We start from the raw sequence: 20421 nt of genomic DNA on the forward strand, positions 1-20421 counted from the left end.
ACCCTCAGGATATGAATGGTGCGGGATTTGCCGATGGTAATGCTATTGAATGTCAAGGGGAGATGGCTGTTGTTGGAGATAGTCATTGCTTGGCACTTTTGTGGTGCGAGTGCAAATCTCATACATCCCATTTAGACGGCAGAAATGTTCTAATTTACTGTTGTCCAAAACATGCTGGATTGAATGGGGTTAACTGAAAAAACTTGTTCAGTGACTGTTATTAATATCAGTCTCCATGGGCAAGCTGAAGCTGTTTGTGCGGTCGTCGTCGTACGTGTCTTCACACTGTTCCGTTTGGGGAACTGTATGAAGTGGTGGAAGGATTTCTGGCCACGATTAACGCTCCTTCCGTGACCGTAACCATCTTCGTACCAGCCATTAGGATGGTTAGTCCTATGGCGGGAGGGTTTTAGGGCTCCCACAACCCATACGGGGGGGGGGGGAACCCACACCCACGGACGCAAGTTTCCCACTGGATGTCAACCCAGAATTTAGAGCCGGAGCTCCGACTCCACTTGCCAGGACTGTCTGGAGCTGGGTTCGAAAACATATGCCTTCTGGCCCAGCGGCGGGGATGCTACCGCTACGCCAAAGGCCCACTCCATTTGTGCAGTGACTGTAATTAATATCAGTCTCCATAGGTTAACTGAAGCTGTTTGTTCAGTGGCTGTAATTAATGTCAGTCTCCATGGACCCTAATTGTACCAGTGCAGGGGTTCCCTCTTCTATTAATAAGGGATTCCCTTCAATGTGTTATCCCGCAGTGTCAGTGGGAGCATCATCTCCGGCACTAACAGGGATCTGTGCACTGCTCCACACCTAGCGAGTCAGAATATGACAACAGTAGCTTGGAATTTTACAACAATAGATCAGAATCTGAAAATAGTAGATTGGAATGTTACAACAATGGGCAGGAGTTTCAACTTTGAGTTTGAATATCTTTCAGCATATTATGATAGAATACCATTAGAAGGGCGGATCTATTTAGCACTTAAGATTATTCAATACTTTTACTATCCGCGCCTTGATGCTGTTGGTGTTCCTGGTATGTATTTCTATCCAGCTATTCTAATAACCATGTTTAACTGCATTACTGTTCTTGTCATTTACCCTCCACTCGTTGTTGCTGTTTTTGTTCCCGGTAAGAAACTGTATCCAACGACTAACTCTTCAAACCTTTGCTAACTGCATTACTGTTCTTTTAATTTACTCTTTCATTTTTGCCCTAGTAAATCTCTATATCCACCAATAGATATGTTATCCTTTGAATAACCACACCATCAATATCACCCGTCTCCGTCCCGTCTCAGCCATTCCGCTGCAATAACCCATTTGTTAAATCCAGAACCGACTATTCCAATGCTCTCCTGGTGGGCCTCCCACTTACATGCCTCCATAAACTGGAGCTCATCCAAAACTCTGCCGTCCATATCCTAACACGCATCATGAACCATTCATATATCGCCCATGTGTTCGCTGACCTACATTTGCTCCCGGTCCGGCAACATGTCGAGATTAATATTCGCCTCTTTTTAGTTAACATGGCCTCACCCCTCCAATTAGTCCAATTCCCCTGATCTTTTTCCATAGTCCTGCAAATTGTTCCCCTTCAAGCATTTATCCAATTCTGCTTTAAAGGAAATTTATTTTCCTCTGTAACTCTACCACTCTTTCATTCTTTATTTTTCTTTCTTTCTTTCTCTATCTCTCTCCTACTTCTCTCTCTCTCTCTCTGTCTGCTCCTCATAGAATCATACATAGATAGATAGAAACATAGATAGAAGATAGGAGTAGGCCATTCGGCCCCTCTAGCCTGCTCCGCCATTCATTGCGAGCATGGTTGATCATCCAATTTCAGTACCCGGTCCCTGCTTTCTCCACATACCCCTTGATCCCTTTAGCTTTAAGAAATATATCCAATTCCTTCTTGAATATATTTAATTAATTGGCCTCTGCTGCTTTCCATAGTGGAGAATTCCATAGGTTCACCACTCTCTGGGTGAAGAAATTCCTCATTTCTGTCGTAAAATGCCTACCCCTTATCCGTAGATTGTGACCCCTGGTTCTGGATTCCCCGACCATCGAGCACATCCTCCCTGCATCTATAATTGCAAAATACTGCGGATGCTTGAAATCTGAAATAACAACAGAAAATGCTGGAATTACTCAGCAGGCCAGGCAGCATCCGTGGAGAGATATAGAGTTAACGTTTCAGGTCTGGGACCCTTCATCAGGACTGGAAAAAGCTGGAGATGTAACAGATATTAAGCAGGTGCAGAGACGGGGGGGGGTGGTGGTAGGAGGGTAGGAAGAAATGGAAAGAACATCCTGTACTTTTGTAAGAGGCAGGAGAGATAAAATGTTGCAAATGGGAATGGCAAAAATCATACTGCATTAAAAATGGGGGCAGGCATAATTATCTGAATTTGTTGAACTCAATGTTGAGTCCAGCAGGCTGCAAAGTGCCCAATGGAAAGATGAGGTGCTGTTCCTCGAGTTTATGTTGGGCTTCATTGGAACAATGCAATAACCCGAGGACAGAGAGATCAGAGTGGGAGTGAAGCGGTGAATTAAAGTGACAGGCGACCGGAAGCTCAGGGTCACCTGTACGGTTTGCGGAACACCTCCGTTCACTCCGTACAGGTGACCCTGAGCTTCCGGTCGCCTGTCACTTTAATTCACCGCTTCACTCCCACTCTGATCTCTCTGTCCTCGGGCTATTGCATTGTTCCAATGAAGGTCAACGTAAGCTCGAGGAACAGCACCTCATCTTTCGATTGGGCACTTTGCAGTTTGTCGGACTCACCATTGAGTTCAACAATTTCAGATAATTATCCCTGCCCCCATTTTTCATGCAGTATGATTTTTGCCATTACCATTTGCAACATTTTATCTTTCCTGCCTCTTAGAAAAGTACACGATGTTCTTTCTATTTCTTCCTCCCCTCCTAACCACCCCCCCCGTCTCTCCTTGCATCTAGTCTGTCCAGTCCTGCCAGAATTTTATAAGTTACAATGAGATCACCCCGCACTCTTCTAAACTCCAGCGAGTACAAGCCCAATCGACCCAATCACTCCTCATACGTCATTCCTGCCATCCTAGGTATCAGCCTGGTGAATCTTCACCGAACTCCTTCCATGGCAAGAATATCCTTCCTCAGATAAGGCGACCAAAACTGCACACAATACTCAAGATGTGGTCTCACCAAGGCCGTGTACAACTGCAGCAAGACATCCTTGTTCTTGTACGGAAAACCTCTGGCTATAAAGGCCAACATACCATTTGCCTTCTTAACCGCCTGCTGCACCTGCATGTTTACCTTCAGTGCCTGGTGCACAAGGACACCCAAGTCTCGTTGCACTTCTCCTTCTCCCAATCTATTGCCATTCAGCTAGTAATCTGCCATCCTTTTTTTGACAACAAAGTGGATAACCTCACATTTATCCACGTTATATTGCATCTGCCATGATTCTGGCCAATCACCCAACATGCCCAATTCTTCCTGTAGTTTCTCGGCATCTTCCTCACAGCACACACGCCCAACCAGCTTTGTGTCGTCTGCAAATTTGGAGATATTACATCTAGTTCCCTTGTTTAAATCATTAATATATATTGTGAATAGCTGGGGTCCAAGGACCGATCCCTGCAGTACCCCACTAGTCACTGCCTGCCACTCAGAAAAGGACCCGTTTATTCCAACTCTTTGCTTTCCATCTGCCAACCAGTTCTCTAGCCACGTCAATACCTTGCCCCCATCCCATCTGCCTTAACTTTACACGCTAATCTCTTATGTGGGACCTTATCAAAAGGCTTCTGAAAGTCCAAATACACCACATTCCCTTATCTATTTTACTAGTTACATCCTAAAAAATTTCCAGCAGATTAGTCAAGTACGATTTTCCTTTAGTAAATCCATGTTGACTTTGTCCGATCCTGTCACTCTTTTCCAATTGCTCTGCTATTACATCTTTTATAATGAACTCTAGCATGTTCCCCACTACCGATGTCAGGCTTACCGGTCTGTAATGCCCCGTTTTCTCTCTACCACCTTTTTTGAATAGTGGGGTAACATTAGCTACCCTCCAATCCATGGGTGCTGTTCCAGATTCCATCGAATGTTGGAAGATGATCAGCAATGCATCTACTATTTCTAGGGCCATGTCCTTAATTACCCTAGGATGTAGATTATCAGGCCCTGGGGATTTATCGGCCTTCATTCCCATCAATTTCCCTAACAGCATTTCCCTACATTACTGATTTCTTTCAGTTCCTCCCTTTCATCAGACCCTATGTTCCCTGACATTTCCAGGAGGTTATTTGTGTCCTCCTTTGTGAAGACAGAACCAAAATATGTATTTAATTGGTCTGCCATTCCTTTTTCCCCATTATAAATTCCCCTGATTCTGACTGCAATGGACCTAACTTGACTTTATCAATCTTTTTCTCTTCACATATCTATAAAAGATGTTACAGTCAATTTTTATGTTCCGTGCAAGCTTACTCTCATATTCTATTTTCCCTTTCAAATTATTCCATTTGTGCTCCTTTGTTGAATCCTAAACTGCTCCCAATCCTCTGGATTACTGCTTCTTTTGCCCAATTTATATCTCCTCTCCTGGATCTTATGCTATCCCTAATTTACCTTGTTAGCCACGATTGTGTCACTTTTTTGTTTTATTTTTGTGCCAAACTGGGATGAACAAATTCTGTAGTTCATCCATGCGGTCTTTGAATGTTTCCCATTGCCTGTCCACCATTTACCCTTTGAGTGACATTCCCCAATCAATCCTACCCAATTCTTGCCTCAGACCATCGTAGTTTCCTTTATTTAAATTCAGCACCCTAATCTCTGAGTCAACTACTTCATTCTCCATCTGAAGAAGAATTCTACATATTATGATCGCTCCGACCCAAGGGGCCTCGTACAACAAGATTGCTAATTAATCCTCTCTCGTTACATAACACCCAGTCTATGTAGATTAAAGTCACCCATGATGACTGCTGTGCCCTTTTTGCACTTTTCTCTAATTTCCCTTTTAATGCCATCCCCAACCTCCGCATTACTGTTTGGAGGTCTATGTACCACTCCTGCTAACGTTTGCTGCCCCATGGTATTTCTCATATCTACCCATACAGATTCCACATCGTCAGAGCTAAAATCCTTCCTTACAATTGCGTTAATCCCTTCTTTAACCAGTAATGCTACCCCACCTCCATTTCCTTTTTGCCAATCTGTCCTGAATATTGAATACCCCTGGATGTTGAGTTCCCAGCCTTCGCCACCCTGGAGCCATGGTTCTGTAATCCAAATCAAATCATATTCGTTGACCTCTATTTGCACAGCTAATTCATCCACCCTTTTACGAATGCTCCTCAGATTAAGACACAAAGCCTTCAGGCTTGTGTTTTTAACGCTCTTACACCTATTAGAATTATTATTTACTGTGGCCATGTTTGATTTAAACCGTTGATTTCTCTGACTGCCACTTTTGTTTTTCTCCTTCCTGTCTTTTGCTTTTATCATAAAATGGTACAGCAAAGAAGGATTTCATTCGGCCCATCATGTTCATGCCTGCTCTTTGAAAGAGCTATCTGATCAGTCCTAATCTTTAGCCAGAACCGTGTAAAAATTTCCTGTTAATTATTAATCCAATTTCCTGTCGAAACACACCCTTGAATCTGCTTACATCACGTCCTCAGACAATGCATTCTGAGACAACAACTCACTGCATAACGAAAATTCTCCTCATCTCTCCTCTGGTTCTTTTGCCCATTACCTTCAATCTGTGACTTCTGGTTACCTACCATTCTACCACTGGAGACAGTTCCGACTTATGAATTCTATCAAAACCCATCATGAGTTTGACATCATTATTACATCTCCCATTATGGAAAAGGACAAAGACAGACCATGTGTAAAAGTTCTCAATTGTGGAAAGGCTAATTGTTTAAGCTGCGATGTGATTTGGCAAAAGTGGACTGGAAACAGTTACTTGAAGGGACGTCAATCCCAGCATTGGGAAGCTTTCGAAGAGGAGATAGTGAGGGTTGGGAGCAAATAAAGTGATATAATGTTGTAACCAGAGCCGCCATCATTGTTTTCGGGCCCCAGAGACGCCAACTTTTTGCGGGACGCAAGCGCCACCATATTTTGTAGGGGGACCAGTTCCACAATCCTTGTTAGGGAAGCCAGACCCCCAGAATTGTTCGGGGCGCAGATCCGCCTTCTTTGTTAGGGGCACAGGAGCTGCCATCTTTGTGCGAATTGCCGGATCCACCATTTTTGTGCGAGATGCCGCACCAGACATTTGTGTTTGGGGTGCCGGTGTCGCTATTTTTGTGTGAAGCAATGGAGCCGACATGTTTGTGTGGGGCACAGGAGCGGCAATTTTTTGTGGGGCAACGGTGCCACCATAATTGTTCGTGACCCCGGGGGGCATTCTTTGTGCATGATGCTGGGGCAGCAATCTTTTAGCTGGGTCCCGGGGCCGCCAATTTTGTGGGGAGCGCCATGGGCACCATTACTGCGGGGCGCCGAGGCCACCATCTTTGTGTGGGGCGCCGGGGTCGAGATCTTGTACGGGGTGCTGAGGCCACCATCTTTGTGTGGGGCGCCGGGGTCGAGATCTTGTACGGGGTGCTGAGGCCACCATCTTTGTGTGGGGCGCCGGGGTCGAGATCTTGTACGGGGTGCTGAGGCCACCATCTTTGTGTGGGGCGCCGGGGTCGAGATCTTGTACAGGGTGCTGAGGCCACCATCTTTGAGGGGAGTGCCAGGGCCGCCATCTTACGTGGGGTGCCGAGGCCACAATCTTTTTGCGAGGCACCACAATCATCATATTTGTGCGGACACCGGAGCCATCATCTTTGTCATGTGAAGTTCCCCGCGGCGGGTGGCCCGGCCTGTGGGTAGTGCCTCGACACAATATCAGGCCCAGGGAGCTCTGAGGCTGCAAAGTCTCTGCTTCACATCAACCTTTAATGAATTTTACAATATAAAAAAAGGGGTATTTTCCCACATTCTTCAACTGCTCTCTGAACTTAGTCTGTGTCACGGCATAAATCCCAGTGTTTGTGCAGCAACTCAGCATCTGCAGCATCAATCCTATTTCCCTGACAAAATGCGGCAGAATTATTGAAACTGGCCACAAAAATGATATCCGCCTCAATATATAATACACCATAAACACTGCCCATAAGAGGATGAAATTGCCGGAGATAACAAACAGTAAAATGATGGATTTCCTGCGGCTCTCCATCTCTGGGTCTCTAGGACTCTCCCCACTGCTGGGACCCCGGAGTCTCCTGCGGGCTCTGCTGGACACTAAAATGTGTCTGACGGTGACAGCATTCAGCAGCAGAATCACAACAAATGGGAGCCCCGGGGTGAGAATATAATGAAGGAACTCAATTGCTCCCCATACCCAGGAAAACGGAACATATAAAGTAACATCACAAAACCAGGGGAGGTTCTGAAGCCGATACCGATCTGTGAACATAAAATACCAGAAAATGTTCTTTGAACTGCTCAGCACAGTCACTGTTCCCAGAACCACAGCCGCCGTTTTCTCGGTGCAATATTTAGTTTTCAGCTTCTGGCGACAAATGGCCACAAATCGATCAAAGGTGAAAGTGACGGTGAACCAGACAGAACAGTCTGTGGCGGCATAAAGCATGACGGCGTGGATATTACACATGGGGATGGACTCCACGAAACGAAACTGTTCCCTATAAACAATCGGAATGTGCCTCAGTATCAGGTCGAGGATAACGACCAGTAGATCCGCCGCTGCCATGGCCACCAGGTAGCGAGTGACACATTTGGAGAGACCGCACTTTCCCTGAGACAGGATCACAATCGTCACTATGTTCACTGAGAGGAAGGGAAAAAACACATCAGGCTGGGAGCAAGTACAGGAGTTTGATGGAATTAGGGGTTGTTGAATAGAGGGTTTGTTGTAAGAGTAATTGGGAATACATTGTGGATTTTAGAAATGAAACGGGGATAAATAGAACAGGGAAGTAACAGATGTTTGATCAATGAGTGATGAAATGGTAGATCTACCTTTAGCCCTGCAGACAGAAACACCACCCGAGGTACCAGGGTCACAAAGGACCAGAATACCTCAGGAAGCATTCGTGTCCTGGGATCAGTCAGTATTTGGATGGTGCTATTCCCTTCAGTGCCCCTATATTAGGGAGGGGGGAATCCCGCTTTGATTCCTGCACCTGCTTAGAATATTCATTATATTCATAACTGAAAATGAATGCAACAGCAAAATACAGAAATGAAATCCTGGTGTGCAATAATTACAGGCAATTGTATTTGAAATGTACGGCTGTAATATGCAAGTGCTAAGATAATAAATACAATTGCACTGCAGTTAAAGATAACTGGGCTGTAAGAAGTGTTTTGAAGTTAACATTGGGTTCCGCAATTTCGCACCATAACCCCCGCACCTGTTTTATTCAGGCGGCAGCTGTTGATGTTTCTCCCATCGCCATTTGCAACATTTAAGCACGCCTGCACTCAACCCTATCACAGACAAACCCTTTTGTTCTTTCCTCCACCCCTCCCCAATTTCCCTGCCCCTGCATCTACTTAAAATCTGTTGCAGCTCTAACTTTTTCAGTTCTGACGAACGGTCACAGACCTGAAACGTAACTCTTTCTCGCTCCACGAATGCTTCCTGACCTGATGTGTGTTTTCAACAGTTTCTGTTGTTATTCCATTGTATTCTTGTTAACTGTCACTGTTCAAGAATACTTTCCATAGAGATCCTCGAACCCAGGACATCCCTTCTCTGAGAGTCTGGTGGTCTTTGTGCTGGAGACAACCCGATGATTGTGTGATGTCACATAGTGAAGGGAGCTCCTTATTTAGAGGAGAGGGAAATATGCGAGTGACATCATTAGGCCTCACTGTAACTGGCATTATTTACATTCATTGAACAAACAGACTCATTGACACATTTTCACCACAACCCTTCACTACAATACAATTTAGCTCACATTATTGCACACAGCTTTAAATTTAAAATGAGCGTATTCAATACTATACCCTTCCTCAGTACAGGAATTTCATTCCCAGGGCCACCAAGATTACACTGCTCCCGCTCAGCCCAAGAATGTAATTCATTGGGCCGCCTAGATAACACTGCTCCTTACACACTCCAGAAATGTAATTCCCTGGGTCGCCTAGATTACACTGCTCCCACTTCAGTCCTTGAAAATAATTCCCTGGGCCGGTAAGATTACACAGTTCCCGCCTCCTACCAGGAATGTCATTCCCATGGCCGCCTAGTTAAGACACTTGTTCCCTCAGTCCAGGAACTTCATTCCCATGGATGCCTTCTTAACACTGCTTCCACCTCAGTCCTGGAATTTCATTCCCAGAGACGCCCAGATTAAACTGCTGCCGCCTCACTCCAGAAAGTTGGGTCCTAGGGCCCCCTAGATTACACTGCTCCCGCCTCAGTCCAGGAATTGCATTCCCAGGTCTGCCATAGAGTCCTAGTTGGAGAAATTCAGTTGTTAGCAACAGCCGTTAGCACCTCAAGAGGGCAATAAGTGGGGTGCGACGCGGCTAGCGTCCGGGCACAGCGAAACATGCGCCTCTCGCGAAATTCAGTGGATATTTAGCAGCATTGCAAAATCACAACGCCCGCTCAGCTGCGCAGGCAGATCCTGACGTCCTTTCCTGGGGCAACGCCCTTGGCGCTCCCCGAACCGGAACATCAGTGGCGTCCCCCTCGTTGCCACCTGGCGCTCCCAGCGACTGGTTGACTGGAACGGTTCCTAGTCTCTGTGGGGTTGGGGGGGCGTTATTCAAAGGGGGCTCTTCCTGGCTTCTTTGTTGTAGCCATTTTTGAACCACACCTTCTGTGAGAGAGAGAGAGATTTGCAGACAGACAAAGGGCGCGAGCTTTCTGCATTGAGTCAGCGCTCGCAGAGGTACTTCTGGCTTCAGCCCAGAACTTTGTAGTCGGTTTGATTTTTCACTGGCATAACCTTGAGTGGTCACACACTATGGGGCTTGCAATGGGTGGAAACTTTTGGTTTCTCCATTGCATTGAGAGGGCTCAGAGACGCTGAGAGAGAGTGCCAATCATGGCCAGATGGAGGAGGGCCTACAGGCATCGGCACAGGAGGCCTTACCCTCCCACGGTATTCCGCCAACAGTTCTCCTACATCAACATGTCTGAGGAGCAGTGTTTCTGGAGGCTTCGATTCAGCAGGGACGTGGTCACTGAGCACTGCCAGCTGCTTCATCCAGATCTGCAGCCTCAACTGAGGAGCAGGACGTCTCTGTCGGTGGCAGTGAAGGTGACAGTGCTCTCAACTTCTATGCCACCGGCTCCTTCCAATCTGCTACTGGGGGAATTGCCAATGTCTCCCAGTTTGCGGTGCATTGCTGCATCCGCCAAGTCATGAATGCCTTCTTTAAAAGGAGACGTCATTACATTTCCTTCCCCATGACCCTGGACAAGCAGCAAGAGCATGCAATGTGATTTGCAAGAATAGCGGGATTCCCCATGGTCCAGGGCACCATTGACTGCATGCATCTGGCTTTGCGGGTGCCGCAAGAGAATGCCGAGGTTTATCGCAACCGGAAGCGGTTCCATTCGTTGAACGTGCAGTTGGTGTGTGACCACAGACAGCTGATACTAGCTGTCAATGGCGGCTTTCCAGGCAGCAACCACAATGCATTCATCCTGCGACAGACTTCTGTGGTAGTCCTGTTCGAAGCCCCAGCTCACCAAGGAGGCTGGCTTCTCGGGGGCAAGGGCTATCCTCTGTGCACCTGGCTGATGACTCCGCTCCATGCGCCCAGCACCCCTGCTGAAGAACGATACAATGAGAGCCATCAAGCGACCAGGAACATCATTGAGCACACAATCGGCGTGCTAAAGTAGCGGTTCCGCTTTCTGGACCATTCTGGGAGAGCACTTCTGCACTCACCTGAGCGAGTCTCCCATTTCATTGTAGTGTGCTGCATGCTGCATAACCTGGCAATCCTCGGGACTCAGCCACTGCCACCAGACATTGGAGCACCAGCAGAGGAGGAGGAGGAGGAGCACCAAGACGGGAGGGAGTCAGAAAGTTCAAGGGCTGTCTGTCAGCGGCTTATTGCAAGTTGGTACTAGGCCCCCTCTGAGGGAATGGCTTCTGCCATAGAAAGAACATGAATGGAACCGTTCCGCAACCCCTGAGCCGGTCAAGGCAACAAATAGTTCAAAGAGCAAACATGACAATAAAGACACTTCTTTATTTAACAAACTGTGTGCCCTTCCCTCATGACAATGTAATAGAGAGAAACCCCAGGAAAAGCAGTCAGACACATAACTGGCTCTCACAACCTGGAGACAATGAACAAAGAGTTAACAAAAATGACCACGATCCTCTGCCTTCACTAAAAAAATTAACAGCATTTTGCCACACCTCCTACTTTTTGTCCTTCGAGGGTGATCTGCTTCGCTTGCGAGATTGGCTCCTTCCCAACCTGCAGCTCCTCCGCAATGGGACCCAGTGGCTGCAGCATAGCTGGGAGAAGGCTGCTGAGTGTCAGAAACTGAGTCGGCAGATGCACTTGAGGGACGGCCTGGCCCAGCTCTGGGCCTGGAGGGCCCGGCTGCTGACTGCTCCAACTCTGCAAGTGAGGCAGCAGTCTGTCCTACGCGTGGTGGCAGCTGCAGTGGAGAAGTGACAGTGTTGGCAGCAGGAATGCTGCCATCCTGACAGAGACAGGCACTCCCCGGTCGAATGACACACTGGCACTCCCACGGAGTAGGACTGCAGCATGCAGAGCAATCTGCTGAAGCACAGGCTGCTGGCCTTCTGTAGCGCGGCGAGGGCCCCGGTGATTCATTCCCGAGGCAGCGAGGGTAGCAGCAGTCAGTGCTCGTGTGGCCTCAACCTGCGTCTGCATCAGACCAGCCACTGACTGCAGTGCACCACAAGCACTTGTGTGGAAGTCACCTGTACTGCACCGATGTCCTGCAGACTCCTCGCCTGTGCTGCGCTGAAGACCTGGACACTCCTTGCCTGTGCTGCGCTGAAGTCCTCGACACTCGAGCTCCTTGCCAGTAACTCAATGGATTCGGGCATCCTTGCCACTGCAGCCATGAGATCAGTATGCCTCTGCTCCGCCTAGGCGCCCATTTCAGTGAGGAGACACACCTCTTCTGCGCTCACTGTAGCAGGACTGGAGGCCAGACTCTCCCTCCGGGTAGAGCTTGCCACCGGGCTTCCCTAACCACCACCCCCCCCACATTGCTGCAGCCCACTGGCAATTCCCGGCGCTTCACCCTCCTCAGACTCTTCCCCCCTGCTCCCCTCCAGGGAAGACGTGTTCCCATTATGGCCATAGGCTGCCTCGGCTGAGGGTGACACTGATGGTCCGGCTTGCTGTCCCTCCTCGCCTTCAGAAACACTCACAGTGGCAGCTTGAGGGCTCACCTCCTCACCTGGCGAATCAGCATCTGAAAGCAGGGACGTACAAGAGTTGCTTAGCGTGAGGACAGGGCGGCAGCAAGGGAGGCATGAGTGCTGCAATGCACTGTATTGGTTCGATAGTGGCAAATGATGCTGGTGTGAGGCACAAGTGGAAGGAGAGAGGTCAAAAAAATGATGACTTTACCATTGCTGTCCATAACGGGCTCAGCATCTCCAGTGGCGACGGGTCCAATCATCCGGCCTGCCATAATGCGCTGGACTCACTGCTCCAGATTGCTGAGGTCTTGAAGGTGAGGCTGGCCTCCCCCAGTCTGTTGCTGCTGCCTTCTGGTGTGGGCCAGCTTGCCCTGCAAGAGAAAGGATGGGCTCTGAGTACAGTATGAAGCCCTGATCATGGCTGCACTGCCATTCATTTTGGAATAACCCTTAATATGTGAAGCCCTGATCTTGGCTGCATTGCCTCCCTTGAACGAATAGCCCTTACAGTTTGAAGCCCTGATCTTGGCTGCACTGCATCCCATGTCGAATAGCCCTTACAGTGTGAATCCCTGAAATTTGCTGCACTGTCACCCATGGTAGAATAGCCCTTACAGTATGAAGCCCTGATCTTGGCTACACTGCCTCCCATGGTAGAATAGCCCTTACAGTGTGTAAAGTGCTGAATGAGCGCTTAAGTTTCATAAAAGGCCCATAGGTGTTGGATGAGGGCTGGGCATTGGGCATTTCAGGACCCTTTGGCCATAAAGTGAGGTGCACATGCAGGGATGAAGAGGATACTGAAAAGGGTAATCACCCTGGCGACCCGATTGAGGTCGTTGAACTTCTTCCTGCATTGCACAGGGGTCATAGGCACCATGCTGCTGGAGGTCACTCTGTGAGCCAACTCCCTCCAAGAATTGCGATAGTCGGTGGGCAGCGGCCGCCTGCCATTGTCCAGAAACAGGATGGATCGCCTGCATGCCACTGCATCAATCAAAACCTGCAGGGCCCCCTCACTGAACCACTGCCCTCGCTCCCTGGCCCTCTCCATGGTCCTAGGCGTTAGAATGTGGCAGCGGGTCTGTCCAGGCCGACAATCACTGCTCCGATATGTAGGATGTGGCTGCAATCCAAGATCGACCCTCCCCTTTAAGAGCTGATCGGTGCCAGCGTGTCTGTGTGCAATCGCTAACTGGCCGCACCTGCGCTGCACCCGCCCTCAGTGGAAGCACCTCGCTTCTGCAGCTTAGCACCTTAGGACAGTCGTGCAGTGCCTGTTTCAGCGCTCCAAGCACCTCCTGGGGTGAAGCAGGTCAAGTTAGAGGTAGGTGGCGATAATTTTCACCGGATGTTAAATTTTGCGCCCGTTCGAGTATAACGCCCCAAACGTGGCAATACTGAATTTCTCCCCCATAGAGTTACACAGCACTGAAAGAGGCCCTTCGGCCCATCGTGTCCGCGCTGGCCATCAAGCCCTATCTATTCTAATGCCATTTTCTAGCACTTGGACATAGCCTTGTATGCTATGGCTTTTCAAGTGCTCATCCAAATGCTTCTTGAATATTGTGAGTGTTCCTGCCTCTATCACCCTTTCAGGCACAGGGTTCCAGATACTAACCACCCTCTGGTGAAAACGCTTTTCCTCAAATCCCCTCTAACCCTCCTGCCCCATACCTTGAAACTATGCCCCCTGGTTATTGACCCCACTACTAAGGGGAAAAGTTCATAGCTATCTACCTTATCCATGCCCCTCATAATTTTGTACCACTCAATCTGTTCCCCCCTCAGGCTTCTCTGCTCTAAGGAAAACAACCCCAGCTTGTCCAGTCTCTCTTCATAGTTGCAGTGCTCCTGCCCAGGTAACATCCTAGTGAATCTCCTCTGCACCCTCTCCAATGCAATCACATCCTTCCTATAGTGTGCCGACTAGAACTGCAGACAACGTTCCAGCTACGGCCTAACCAGCATTTTGTGCAGCTCCATCATGACCTCCATGCTCTTATTTTCTATGGCTCGGCTAATCAAGGCAATTATCCCATATGCCGTTTTAACCACCTAATCTAGCTGTCCTGCTGCCTTCAGGGATCTATGTACATGCACGCCAATGTCCCTCTGATCCTCTGTCCTTCCTAGGATCCTACCAATCATGTTGTATTCCCTTGCCTTGTTAGTCCTCCCAAAATGCATGACCTCACACTTTTCAGGGTTAAATTCCATTTGCCACTGTTCTGCTCAACTGACCAACCCGTCAATATCATCTTGTAGCCTAAGGCTTCCCTCCTTGCTATTAACCACTCCACCATTTTTACTGTCATCTGCGAACTTGCTGATCATACCTCCTACATTCATATCTACATCATTCATGTATACTACAAACAGCAAAGGGCCCAGCACCGAACCCTGCAGTACTCCACTGGACACAGGCCTCCAGTCACAAAAACAATCTTCGATCATCAACCTCTCCCTCCTGCCACTAAGCCAATTTTGGATCAAATTGCCAAATTGCCCTGGATCCCATGGTCTCTTAACTTCTTGACCAGTCTCCCATGCAGAACTTTGTCAAAAGCCTTACTGAAGTCCATGTAGACTACATCAACTGCACTACCATCACAGACAAACCAAAGTCAGCCCCTTCGAAAAATTCAATGAAATTTGGCACACTTTATCTCCCCCTGACAAATCCATGCTGACTATTCTTGATTAATCCTTGCCTCTCCAAGTGGAGACTATTTCTGTCCCTCAGAATATTTTCCAATAATTTCCCTACCACTGATGTTAGGCTCACTGGCCTGTAATTCCCTGGTTCATCCCTACTCACCTTCTTGAATAATGGTACTATGTTAGCTGTCCTCCAGTCCTTTGGCTCTTCTCCTGTGGCCAGATATGTTCTGCGTATTTGTGTCAGAGCCCCTGCAATCTCCTACCATGTCTTACGCAGCAGACTGGGATACATCTCGTCTGGGCCTGGGGCTTTATCCAAATTTAAGCCCGCTAAAACCGCTGGTACCTCCTCCCACTCAATACTAATTTGTTCAAGTATATCACAATCCCCCTGCCTGATTTCTATGCCTAAAATCTCTATTTTCCGTAGTGAACACAGCTGCAAAATTTTAAGTTAAAACTTCACCCGCATGTTCCAGCTCTACACACAGATGGCCACTTTGGTCCCTAATGGGCCCTACCCTTTCCCTGGTTATCCTCTTGACCTTAATATACTTATAAAGCACCTTGTGATTTTCCTTTATTTTGCCCACTGGTGTTTTTTCTTGCCCCCTCTTTGCTCTCCTGATTTATTTTTTAAGTACCCCCCTGCACTTTGTATGATCCTCTAAGGCTCCATTTGTTTTTAGGCATTTGTATCTGCCAACAGCCTCCCTTTTTTCCCTAATCCATTATTGTATATCCCTTGACATCCAGGATTCCCTGGGCTTGTTGGTCCCACCCTTGACCTTTACGGGAACATGATGGCGCAGTACTCTCTCTATTTCCTTTCTGAAAGACTCCCAGTGCTCTGATTTGGATTTTCCTCCAAGTAGCTGAGCCCAGTCCACTTTGGCCAGATCCAGCCTTATCATATTAAAATCGGCCTTCCCCGCAATTTAGAAACTTTATTTCTGGTCCATCTTTGTCCTTTTCAATGAGAACCTTATTTCTCAAGGAATTATGGCCACTGTCACAAAAATGCTCCCCTACTGACACTTCTACCACTTGCCCGGCTACATTCCCTAGAGTTACATCTCTTGTAGGACATTCAACATGGTGGCTCAAAAGGCTCTCTTGGATGCACTTCAAGAATTTTGCACCGTGAAAGCCTTTCACACTCTGACTATCCCAGTTAATATTGGGGAAGTTGAAATCCCCTACTTTTATTACCCTATTCTATCTACACTTTTCTGAGATTTGCCTACATATCTGTTCCTCTTTCTCCCCCTGACTGTTTGGTGGCCTATAGTGCACTCCCAGCAAAGTGCTTGCCTGTTTTTTTTTTAAAGTTTAACGCTTATGGTCTCATTAGAGGAACTTGCTGAGATATATTCCCTCCTTACAGCAGTAATTGACTCCTTGATTTATATTGCGACACTCCCTCCGTTTTCACCCACCCCTCTGTATAGCCTGAAGATTCTATACCCCGGAATATTGAGCTGCCAGTCCTGCCCCTCCCTCAACCATGTCTCTGTGATAGCAAAAATATCCTACTCTCATGTGTTCATCAACAACTTCAATTCTTCTGCCTTACTCGCAAGACTCCTTGCATTCAAATAAATGCCATCCAGCCTTGCCATACACCCTGGTGCCGTTATGGATTGGCTCTGCCTTCTAGGATGAAGAGTTTTTTTTCCACTATGTTTGGCTGTGCATCACCCACTACTATAGCCCCACACCGTAACCCATCCCCCTGGCAAGTTAGTTTAAACCTACCACAATCGTACCAGCAAACATCCCTGCAAGGATGTTGGACCCGTTCCGGTTCAGCAGCAACCCGTACGACTTATACAGGTCCCACCTTCCCCAGAAGCAGACCCAGTGATCCAGGAAACTAAAGCCGTCCCTCCTGCACCATTTTTTCAGCCACGCATAGATCTGCACTATCCTCCTATTCCTATACTCACTAGCACGTGGCACCGGGAGTAATCCAGAGATTACATTATTTGAGGTCCTGCTTTTTAATCTGCTACCTAGCTCCCTCAATTCTTGTTGCAGGACATCATCCCTCTTCCTAACCATGTCATTCGTACCAATGTGAACCACCACTCTGACTGTTTGCCCTCCCCTTCAGAATGCGGTGCAGCTGTTCAGTGAGTTCCTTGATCCTGGCACCTGGGAATGAACATAGTTTCCTGGAGTCACATCTGAGGCCACAGAAACGTCTATCTGTTCCCCTTACGATTGAATCCCCGATCACTATTGCTCTCCCACCCTTTTTACTCTCCTCCTGTGCAGTTGAGCCACCCTTAGTGCCACGTACATGGCTCTTGCTGCATTCCCCTGATAAACCATGTCCCCCACCACAGTGACTCCAGCCGCAGCTCCAGCTCCGAAACATGGAATTCGAGTAGGTGCAGCTGGAGACACTTCCTGCACATGTGTTCGCCCTGGACACCGAAAGTGTACCTGGCTTCCCACATAGCACATGAGGAGCACTCCCTGCCGAGCTGCCCTGCCATGTCCTACCCTTAATTTACTCCTTTACTTCCTTAAAATAAATGAATATTAAATACACTAGGGACCTTACTTCCCTTTAAACAATACTGCTCTAAACTAGAGATGTTACTTTGAATTTAAGGACTGGAGTGTAGAAATACACACCAGGTCCTACTTACCAATCAGCTCTTTCCGTGTTAATGAAGTCACGTTAGCAGTTTCGCAGTTGTTGCTGTTTGACTGCTCCCGCTCTTGGCTTCTTTCCTTGGTGTAGAGTAAGGACCAATGCCTACAGGGTGAAAAGTTAGGAAAAACAAAGGCGAAGCAAGGAAGCTCCTCCTTGCACTCTTCACCTAACTTCTGACTCAATCAAATCGCAGCACTCAGTTCAAACCGCACTAAGTGCAAAATCGCTGTTCAAAGCCTGTTTTATAGTCCCTGAAACAAAAGAGACATGCTGAGCCCAGTTGCAAGAGAGCCAGTTTAATCTACTTTGCCTAATTAACTGCCTTCAGCTGCTCTGATTCGTAGGGCTTGTATATCCCATTATAACCCTGCTTAAAGCTGGGAAATTTAGATATTAAACGGTAAACAATAACAGTAAATGCCTAGGTAACACTGCTCCCACCAGGAATTTCAATTGCAGAGCAGCCAATGTTATATGTTCCCGCCTCAGTCCACCAATTTGATTCCCAGGGCATTCTATTCAACAGAATCTAGAACAAGAACAACAGGGTATTTCCAATGATTGACCTAAAACACCTAATCTTGTAATGATGCTTTACAGAGGGGGCAAGTAATAAATCGAGCAATGGGTTGACACCAAGGTATCAAAGCAAAACGCTTAAAATATTAACCAATCAGATAACAATCCTGCACCTGTCTCAATACTCCATGAAACTCTCTGGAAACATTCAATCCTCGCACAATCATAGTCACAGACGCAGACCAATAAGTCAAAATTCCCGACTCCTCCCTCACCATCCCAGATTATATCCTGTTCCACCAGCAGGACAGGCTCTGCAGGGGTGGGGGCACAGAGGTATACAGTCGGCTGGGAGAGATCCTGCGAATCTTCAACATTTCTGCTTCTTCTCTTCTTAGGAAATCCCTCAGAACCGAGGATGACTTGCTTCCACACTAAATGAGATCTCAGGTGAATGATGAGTCCAATACTGCATAACCAATCTCTGTCACTGGTGGGGCAGACGGTGGTTGAACGGACGGGTGGATGGGCTGCTTCTGTTGACGTGCGGTCCTTCTGCGTTTGTGCTTGGCTTCCACTTACTGCTGGGGAAGAGACAAGAGGTGTTTAGTGCCTTCCTGGATGCTTCTCCTCCACTTTGAGCGGTCTTGGTCCAGGAATTCCCAGGTATCGGACGCGATGTTGCACTTTTCCAAGGAGGCTTTGAGGGTGTCCTTGAAGTGTTTCCTCTGCCCACCTGGGGCTCTCCTGCCATGTTAGAGCTCTGAGTAGAGGTCTTGCTTTGGGAGTCTCGTATCCAGCATGCGGAGCATGTTCAAAGCTTCGAAGCAGGGGATGTTGGCCTGAGCGAGAACACTGACATTGTTGTGCCAACATTCCAATGTATTTGCAGGATCTTGCAGAGGCAGCTTTGATGGTACCACTCCAGTGCTTTTAGGTGTCTGCTCGACATGGTCCATGTCTCTGAAATGTACAGGAGGGCGGGAATCACCACTGCTCTGTAGACCATGTGCTTGGCGCCAGGAAGATCGAGAAGAGCGTTGGCGCGATGATACAGCCTTGCTTGACCCTGGTCCTTACGTGAACTGTGTATGTGGTGGAACCGTTGGTCAAGATCACGGCTTGCATGTCGTCGTGAAGCAGGCGGAGGATGATGGCACAATTTTGAGGGCTGCCGAATTTGAGGAGGACAATCCATAATCCCTCATGGTTGACAGTGTCGAAGGCATTTGTGAGGTCAAAGAAGGCCATGTAAAGTGGTTAGTGCTATTACCAGTATTACTCTTGTTTTTGAAGCGCGGTGAAGATCATATCCATTATTCCTCTTAGTGGGCGGAATCAGCATTGTGAAGCTGGGAGGTGCTCCTCAACCACTGGGAGAAGGCGAGTGAGCAGTATTCTTGCAATGGCTTTCCCTGAGGCAGACAGCAGGGAAACTCCTCTGTAATTATCGTAATCGGACGTGTCATCTTTCTTGAAGATGGTCATGACTGTGGCTTCTCTGAGATCCCCTGGCATGTTCTCCACCTTCCAAATAAGACAAATGAGTTCATATATTCGGGCCAATAGTGCTTCTCCGCCATGCTTCAGCGCCTCAGCGGGGATTCCATCTGCCACTGAGGGCTTGTTGTTCTTCAGTTGTTGGGTGGCCTTTTCAACCTCATGCCGGGCTGGGATTATGCTGAGGGGGTGGCGTGCAGCTTGCTCTGGGATGGAGTTGAGGACAGTTATGTCGAAGACAGAGTCTTGGTTAAGGAGACCTTCGAAGTTCTCCTTCCAGCAGGCACTGACTGCCTCTCTGTCCTTGATGATTACCTCTCCATCCTTGGCCCTCATTGGGGTAGGCCCTTGGGTACTTGGATCGTTGGTGGTCTTGACTGCGCTAAATAATCTACGCATGTTGCGGTTGTCAGCTAGCTGCTGGATCTCAAGCGCTTTCTCCACCCACCACCTGTTCTTTAGATCGCGAGTTTTTTGTTGGACATCGGCCTTTTAGGCATCTGCAGAGTGGCTTTCTCGCGCTCGAGTTGTGTTGCTGTTTCAAGATCAGGAATGCCTTGCACTTGCGGGTTATTAGCTCGTGGATCTTCTGGCCGTTCTCGTCGAACCAGTCTTGGTGTTTCCTGGTCGAGTGACTG

The 20421-nt window shown here is 47.9% G+C and overlaps 1 protein-coding gene across 1 annotated transcript; it reads right to left on the reverse strand.

Annotated features, from left to right (window-relative positions):
* Nucleotides 1–6968: 6968 nt before the first annotated feature.
* Nucleotides 6969–19235, reverse strand: LOC147092034 (putative G protein-coupled receptor 139). The gene is made up of 3 exons (XM_085976408.1): nucleotides 19144–19235; nucleotides 17757–17866; nucleotides 6969–7873 (listed from the first exon to the last, which is right to left on the reverse strand). The coding sequence occupies exons 1-3, from the start codon at nucleotides 19233–19235 to the stop codon at nucleotides 6972–6974; spliced, it is 1104 nt and encodes a 367-aa protein (XP_085832534.1). The 3' UTR covers nucleotides 6969–6971.
* Between the last annotated feature and the right edge of the window lie 1186 nt (nucleotides 19236–20421).

This window comes from Somniosus microcephalus, unplaced genomic scaffold, assembly GCF_052327205.1.
Source record: "Somniosus microcephalus isolate GS21.2 unplaced genomic scaffold, FLI_Smic_1.0 unresolved_chr2, whole genome shotgun sequence".
Taxonomy (NCBI): domain Eukaryota; kingdom Metazoa; phylum Chordata; class Chondrichthyes; order Squaliformes; family Somniosidae; genus Somniosus; species Somniosus microcephalus.

Coding starts and splice junctions, on each gene's coding strand:
- LOC147092034 (XM_085976408.1), bottom strand. CDS start 19,235: ATGTCGAGCAGACACCTAAAAGCACTGGAGTGGTACCATCAAAGCTGC. Junction 17,867..19,143: donor TGGAATGTTGGCACAACAAT/GTCAGTGTTCTC, acceptor TTCACCCTGTAG/GCATTGGTCCTTACTCTACA. Junction 7,874..17,756: donor AACACGGAAAGAGCTGATTG/GTAAGTAGGACC, acceptor CCTTCCTCTCAG/TGAACATAGTGACGATTGTG.